The sequence below is a fragment of the Micropterus dolomieu genome, linkage group LG07 (assembly GCF_021292245.1).
Source record: "Micropterus dolomieu isolate WLL.071019.BEF.003 ecotype Adirondacks linkage group LG07, ASM2129224v1, whole genome shotgun sequence".
Lineage (NCBI taxonomy): Eukaryota > Metazoa > Chordata > Actinopteri > Centrarchiformes > Centrarchidae > Micropterus > Micropterus dolomieu.
In genome coordinates this window covers 20,429,437-20,437,755 of record NC_060156.1, presented here as the reverse complement: position 1 = coordinate 20,437,755, position 8,319 = coordinate 20,429,437, and the positions used below count along the sequence as shown (strand labels likewise).

Sequence of the window (8,319 nt, the reverse complement as noted above, 5' to 3'; positions counted from 1 at the left end):
CTCCCTCCAAAGATTCTCTATTGGGTTTAGGTCTGGAGACTGGCTAGGCCACGCCAGAACCTTGATATGCTTCTTACAGAGCCACTCCTTGGTTATCCTGGCTGTGTGCTTCGGGTCATTGTCATGTTGGAAGACCCGGCCTCGACCCATGTTCAATGCTCTAACTGAGGGAAGGAGGTTGTTCCCCAAAATCTCGCAATACATGGCCCCGGTCATCCTCTCCTTAATACAGTGCAGTCGCCCTGTCCCATGTGCAGAAAAACCCCCCCAAAGCATGATGCTACCACCCCCATGCTTCACAGTAGGGATGGTGTTCTTGGGATGGTCCTCATCATTCTTCTTCCTCCAAACACGGTTAGTGGAATTATGACCAAAAAGTTCTATGTTGGTCTCATCTGACCACATGACTTTCTCCCATGACTCCTCTGGATCATCCAAATGGTCATTGGCAAACTGAAGACGGGCCTTGACATGTGCTGGTTTAAACAGGGGAACCTTCCGTGCCATGCATGATTTCAAACCATGACGTCTTAGTGTATTACCAACAGTAACCTTCCATTTTCTAATGATTGCTCCAACAGTGGACCTTTTTTCACCAAGCTGCTTGGCAATTTCCCCGTAGCCCTTTCCAGCCTTGTGGAGGTGTACAATTTTGTCTCTAGTGTCTTTGGACAGCTCTTTGGTCTTGGCCATGTTAGTAGTTGGATTCTTACTGATTGTATGGGGTGGGCAGGTGTCTTTATGCAGCTAACGACCTCAAACAGGTGCATCTAATTTAGGATAATAAATGGAGTGGAGGTGGACATTTTGAAGGCAGACTAACAGGTCTTTGAGAGTCAGAATTCTAGCTGATAGACAGGTGTTCAAATACTTATTTGCAGCTGTATCATACAAATAAATAGTTAAAAAAATCATACATTGTGATTTCTAGATTTTTTTTTTAGATTATGTCTCTCACAGTGGACATGCACCTACGATGACAATTTCAGACCCCTCCATGATTTCTAAGTGGGAGAACTTGCAAAATAGCAGGGTGTTCAAATACTTATTTTCCTCACTGTAGCAATGGAAAGGCAAGGCCCACTGCTTGTGTGAGGGCAGGGTTTCTATTGTTGTAATCACTAAGTGTATATGCACAACAGTATAAAGAAGCAGGTGTCTCTCCTAAAAGGCCTTTAAACAAGCCATTATACACATAGTGTTTGGCTTATAGCGTGTGCTCTTTTCATCCTTATCTACCTAGAGGAAACCAAAAAGTGAGGGTTGATGTGGTTGTTTCAGAAGTATAAATGTGTTAGTATGTGGGTGTATCTCTGTTATGGTGCTGTCAAACAGAAACTCTGGAAGGAAGAGTGTTTGAGAAACAAACGTAGGTATGTGCTTTTCAGCACCAATGAGACCGTTCCATGCTTCATTTTTTTCCTCATCTAACGACTGAGTATTAACATCAGTGGTGGTGTGAGCAGCTGTGTATGGGAGAGTAAAAGAGGGATACACATAGTCAAGAGAGATACATAACTGAGAAATATGAAATGTGGGGGTGTGTGGTGAAGACTCCTTCTGCTTGGCTGACCTACATAGGCAGCTTGCCTCTCACGTCTCATCTCTAACCAACACAGGCCTGCACATGCACACGCACAAAAGACACACACACATCCTTTATCCATCACTCAGGAGGCTCTGTTCATTGATGCCTCGCCTTCACTCTCTTTTCCGCTCCCTCCTCCCCTCCCTTTTGGTCCCCTTTGGCATTTGTGTGTGGTTAGGTACGAAAAATATCTGTTTTAAAAAAGAACTGTGCTGCAGTGTCTGGACTAACAAAAAGAGAGATGTCAAAACACACTCTGTTCCTTCTCTCTTCATGGGTTAATTTAATTACATGCGTTTAATGTCAGAGAGGAAGTTTAAAGCGCAGTCATTTAAAATACAACATAATTGGATGAAAGCAGTAGCAAGCAAAAGGGAAACAAGATCAAAATATGATGGGTGTATTGAAAGACAGGACAGGTCTAATGAGTATTAGTTGAAAAGATGATGCTGACCTGGTTCTGTGGCAGTGGGGGTTGGCTCTGAGCATCAGGTGCCTGGCCCTGGCCCTGAGTGTCATTACCTCCCACCGGAGAGCCACGCGTGGTGGCCGTCATGCTCGCCACAGGGCAGATCTTGGCAATCTTGGCCTCTTAGGGAGCGCTGGCCAGGAGGGAAATCACAGCCACCTCAGCTGTGGAGCAGAGGGAAGAGAGCCCGAACACACGAGAGAGGGACACAAGCACCTGGAGATCTGGATGTGCCGCTGAGACCATTGCATAACCTGGAGCAGGGAAGAGGGGTAAAGGTCAGAAACATCAACAGGCTGGTTAAGTTACTTGTAAGCAAAACAGGATAGGTGGTGTTCATCTTGTACTGCAGAAATGAGTATCTAAATAAACTTGTTCTGAATTGGGATGTGCTTGGTAGTTAACCACTTTCTCTCACAAGCTCAAAACAAAAGCCCTGTGTTCAGTGACCAACTAGATGTTATGAATTAGGATGCTCCAGGCATGCTTTGGAGGGCTGATACGGATCACTGATTTAAATTAGATTTAGAATATCCGGCACCAATCAAAGATTTCTTTCCAACTCATTACATCTTAATTACACCTAACAAAGTCAGCATCTTACAATCTTTACAATTCTTGATATGTCTCCCACACTTTTCTAAATGAATACATAGAGGCATAGAAGGTCGGATGATATAACTGACATTTTACATCTCTTTCAGACATCAAGTAAAACTGCCAACCAGGAGACAACGCTGCAGTGCCGGGTGTCACAACCACCACCGCTAGTCTTACAATAATAATGCTGCCCCAAATGTCTCACTGCAAAACTGGATGAGATGCTTTAACACTTTGGACAAAACTAGAGACAAATTAAACTCTGATAACAATCATAAGTGTAGTTTCAGTTGAACTCTGAAATTGTGTTCCATCGTGCTAACACAGGCCCCCGAACAGTCGCTTTGAACTAAGCTTTCAGAGGATTAGGGCTGCCCCCTCATAGTCGACTAAACCGTTGTTGAGAAGAGTCTCAGTGGAGCAAGTTTTCATTGATCAGTTTGTCGCAGATTTAAAAAACCCAACAACCTCAAACTCGGTTCAGGAGCTGTGCCTTGTCGTTAGGGCCAGGGCAAAAGTATCTGGGGACGTTTGCACAGACCTTTTCTCACCTACCAGCGCACACTGCTCATGGATGTATTATCAGAGACACATCCATGATCAGAGACTGTTCTTATACATCCACGGCACTACTGCTAGTTAGCAGTCCTATTAGCCAACTCTACCCGGACTGGGAGCTTCGAGTACCGGAGATGGTTTGTATTTGTTTACACCACTAGCACAGGAGCGTTGGACCGCCGGTAGGAAGAAGTTTTCAGGCCTGGGGTGAGGGACTGAGCCAAGAATGCTGCCAGGGAGTGGTGCCGGAACGATCACCAGAAGCAGAGCCAAGCAGGCAACGAAACTGGGCTCAGCAGCCTCCCAGTGAACCCGTACAGGGACCAAACTCAGGCCCCTAAGACCAATAGTGGCCAGTCTGATGACAGGGAATACAGTACCGAGGTGACTTACAGCGGCTCTGACCAGGACTCTGGCGAGTACACGGTGGGTTCCGGCGGGAACAGGAGAGGCATGAAACTGGAGAGGAGTGAGCTTGTAGGGAGTTAATTTAAAGTATACACCATCTATCGTGTTGAGATGTCTGTGAGTATTTGTTTTTGTGAAGTTACTTATTCCCATGTTTTGAACAATGAGACTTGTGCGATGTTATACTGTGTTGAAACTTAAATTAACTAAATGTTCAGTCTCCTTGCTGGGTTTTCCGACTAACCACCTGTTGTTTCTATTTCTCTGTAATGTAGCACAGTGTTAACAATATTACTTATAACATTCTTTCTCAGCTCTGGGACTTAAACTATTGTCTAAGATAATTAAAATAATATTATAATCGTATGACGGCCGGTCGACAAGGAAAATTTGTAGTCGGGGGCAGAAGATACTGTGCTTGAATCCATCTGAAGTCCCACCATCGCCATCATAAATCTGTACAAGGGTAGATGTGAACATACAGACTCATCTGTAGAGTGGCGATAGGGCAGCCATGATGGATTTCAAAGTGAGAACAGTGTTTTATATTTATTTTTTCGCACTGGCATATTGAAAAAAGAATGCATTTTTTTCAAATTCTGATTACCACCTGCTCAACTGATGTATCCTTAGTTATAAACTATGTGCTATTTTAAGAGTAATAATTACCACCTTTTTTAACAAGACACCTGGAACAGTCTCTGAACACGGTCATTCTTTCTCTGAATACCTTAGTTTTCGCCAGTTCTGTTGATTGCAACCTGGGTCTTATTTTTGTTGTTTTGGCCATTATTTTTATAGATTGTGCTCGCCAAATTAATTGCTAAGATATGGGATCATGGTGATATTGCTACATGCTTCTGTCAGATAGGGCCATAGAAGATCAGACTGTTTCAAACAAGCTGGCAGTTTGGCCAGATTCTAACCTTTAAACCAGTTCATTTGGTCACAAAACCTGTATAGTTAGTATTAGTCGGTCATCGCTTAGAAAAAACTGTGTGCAACTGGGCTAAGTATGGCAGGTCAAAGTTACACCAGGAAGTTGGACGTTTGCACTCAATTTGTATTCCAAATATGTTTGTCTAGTCTGGAGGTTTGTTTAAAACCTGCATGATCGGAACACCGCATTAGCCTAATGATTAAGGAGCGTACTATATCACTACGACTGATATGGTTCGATTGCAGCCAGCGGACTTTTGTTGTGAATCATACAGTGTCTGTCTCTCTCTACACTGTGACGGCCAAATAAAAGCAGAACAAAAAAATAAAACAAAATAATTATTTTTTGCCAATGTCACAGCATTCCCAAATCTTAGCAATTAACTTTAGTGAGTGGTATGTAATTACTAATAGGGATAAATCAACAAAACTAGGAAAATGATAAGATACAGCCTGTATGACACTGGAATTTCCCTATAAATGTCTAGCACTAGACTGTCTGACCAACAATAAATCCAAATACAATGTTAAGTTTTCAAAACTCAGCTTACAGACAACTTTTAAATACAATTTGATGGAAAGCTTTTTTCAGCATCCAAAAATGTGCAGAAATAAAACTAATATAATCTGTTAATGTTTTAAAAAAGTGGCAGCCACATGAATAAAGATATATTTTTGGCCAGGATAACTGTACAATAATAGAATACACAAATACATAAGCACACACATGCCTTCACATCAGCAGCAGAAAAGCTGAAGTATAATACTAATATCAGAAAATAAGCTATTAGGGGGTTATTTAGTAGTTCCTGTTCCTTACAAAGACTTACTGCTGGACAACAATCAAACCACAACTGTTAAAAATCTGCCATAGCCAGATGAAAAGTCAGTGTCCCAGGATAAGATTTAATATGCTGAATGCCAATTACATTATGCACCTCTGTCTAGGCAATACGCACCACACCTTTCGGTCTTCTTGTTGTTAAAATTAACACTTTGCATTGACTCTGACCCAGAATATAACCTGATTTGAATGTATTTTTACAATTCAAGCTGTGAAAGGGTCATAAGTTTTTACAGACTGGCAATGAAGCCTGCAATACCTGTGATCAGAGTCAATAAGGTGCAGGGCATCATAAAGGAAGGGAACAGGAATATGTCTTTCAAATTAGTAGAAAAAAAAAGAAGAAAAAAATCAAGACATCCTCTATGCTCTTCAAACAGATGAAAGGTTCAGTGAAGTTGAAAATCACATTATAAAGTCTGACCCTCTGTAAAATTAAGCTGAAAGGACATCAGTCAATGGGTGATTTTAATCTCAATGCCTCTTACTTTCTATAAGCCAATCTCCACTCGGTATTCTGCCCAGCAACACCAATAGTTTACCAGATCAACAAATGACACCAAATAAGAATACAATTCATGTATAAAGGTTGATGCACATTTTACAAAAATGCGATACAAATAAGACAACCCATAATCATTAAAAACATAACTGCTGCTGCTGTTAATGTTACAGCTAAAACCAACAGTCTGTTTTTCTTGTGCCTTACAGCAAGTTAACAAGGGTGTACTAAAGTGGATGATTTGTGACCATAAATCATTTTAGTGAGCAGTCATTAAGTTGAATAGGGTTAAACTGTTGAAACCTATGTTTGGCTTATCTACTGTACAGTGTTTTCTTAGTTTAAGGGTACTGAAACTAGATTATTTCCTATTTTACAGGTGGCCAGTGACATCTGCTTCAGCATCTGCCATTGCAGTTGTCGTTACATTACAGTACATTATTACAGGGGAAATCTGGCGAGTGTGTTTGGCTTGCAGAGAACCAAATGTCATTTCACGTATCTAAAGCCACCATCAGCGAAACCACTCAGTCGCTACCCATCTACTAATGGGGTGGGTTACTTTCCTGACGCACAAAAACACACTGTTGTGTGCTATGTATAGTGTCAAAAAAGTGACAAACACACACGGCAACGATAGCCACTAAGCTAAATACAAATGCGGCCTTTTTGGACTGAACCGGCGTTGAAACGTTAGCGTAAAATAAAAAAAAAACTCTTATTGACGGATGTTTCAGTCATTTAACATTATGTGAGTTACCTTGGGATATCTTCAGAATTAGACAGCCCAGGTGCACATAAAGTACACAGTGACATTACGTAACTATCATTACAAACTAGGGCCGTCAACAACCGTTAACAGCTGGTGGTTTAGGTGGTTAACGCCTGCTGCTAGCTGCGGCAACTAACATTAGGTTAGCCTGCAAGGCGATCCGCCCAGGCAGCAGCAGAGCAGCGACGGCCTTGTCGTCCAAAGCCCATTGCGCTGAGACATGAAGGCCTCGTTATTCGGTCGGGCCTGACATTATAATTGCCCAGCAAACCTTTGCTACACAACGGATGAGCTTCAGCAAACAGAGAGTTTGATTAATAACTAAAAACCATTATCGGTCTAACATCACTTTCCCCTGGCGTTATTGTTGAACCAACCATGTTCCTGTAACGCCATTTACAATGAGCATCGGCCGTGCTAGCATGCTAACGAGGAGCAATCTAGATAAACAGTTAATATTAGCTAGCCGTTAGCTTACGTGCGAGTGAATATCCGAAAGGTGCAGCTAGGTAACGTTTCTATCTTGACAAGCGGCTTGCTGATATGACTCGACAACTAGTCTATAAAATCATCACACTGTGGTTAAGCTTAACGTCACTTTGCAGTCTTTAGCGTTCAAAATAAGTTAGCCTGGCTAGCAATCTTAGATAACGTAAAATATGTTAGTGACAGGGGAGTCGTCTATTTCCTGCAATGTAACTGAGTGTTCAGACCTGTACCGTCTAACGCTAAGTTATAACTTAGCTTAAACAAATCGAAAATAACACATTGGAAGCCCAAGTGTAACAAAATGTTAACAGCAGTGTGCTTTTGGTGATGCTAGTATTAATGAAGTATATGAATTGTGAGTGGAGGATAACCAAAATTGAATAACTTGTAAACATGAGACGTTTAAAGGAAATAGTCCTTCTCGGTCTGTAGACAGTGTCGAGAACCATTTGCGGGGTAGCTAGCGCTAGCTTGGCTTCAGTAAGCTAATCAGACTACACTACCGTTAAAACCATGAATTGCAAATTAATCGCGATGACACTGTCAAATATTCAATAAGCAGGAGCTAACAGAGAAAAAAACAGCCCGCAGCTGAGTTACACAAATAACCCAAAATGCAGTATCGTTACCTTGCATCCACCACCACCAGCTGACGCTAATACTAGCCAGCTAACAATCACCAGCCAGCGTACCAAGCTAGTTAGCTAACAACTCACCAGGAATTTGATATGACTTCCCCCTCTATTCACGGGCTACGTCCAGCCTTGAACGATGGTGTCGTCGTATATTACATAAACGTGGCCTAAATATGTGACAGTTTCGCAGGACCCAAACCTGTTACTAGAAAGATCTAATTCCTACGTTTTTTCCTCTGCTTCTGGGTGTTTTTCCTGCGTCACCGGCGCGGTAACAGCCCCCTAACTCTATCTAGTCCGATTTCTGGGGCTTGTCACTTCGGTCCCAGCAGTCACTCACAACTTGACTCAGTTCAACATGGCGGAAGCGCAGTCGGACACAAATGCTGCTCAGTAAAAAAACAGGCCAGACGACTATGTGAACTCCCAACAGTCAGCGTTGTCTATGAGCTAGCTTGCACCGTGGTCAGATCAGCAAGCACAACACCCGCTGAATGGAAAGGGTCGAAAACCCC

The 8,319-nt window shown here is 42.3% G+C and overlaps 1 protein-coding gene across 5 annotated transcripts in view; it reads right to left on the bottom strand.

The window, feature by feature from the left end:
- The window catches only part of usp9 (ubiquitin specific peptidase 9), a 49,411-nt gene extending 41,092 nt beyond the window's left edge, over positions 1-8,319 (bottom strand). For 3 of the 5 annotated variants that reach the window (XM_046054263.1, XM_046054266.1, XM_046054267.1), the window contains exons 1-2: positions 7,886-8,318; positions 2,043-2,311 (exon numbers count right to left, since the gene is read on the bottom strand). In XM_046054263.1, coding sequence (XP_045910219.1) covers positions 2,043-2,144 — 102 coding nt within the window. In that variant the 5' untranslated portion in view covers positions 2,145-2,311; positions 7,886-8,318. Of the gene's footprint in view, positions 1-2,042; positions 2,312-7,885 lie in introns of all 5 variants that reach the window. The other 2 variants (XM_046054265.1, XM_046054264.1) reach the window with 1 other exon arrangement.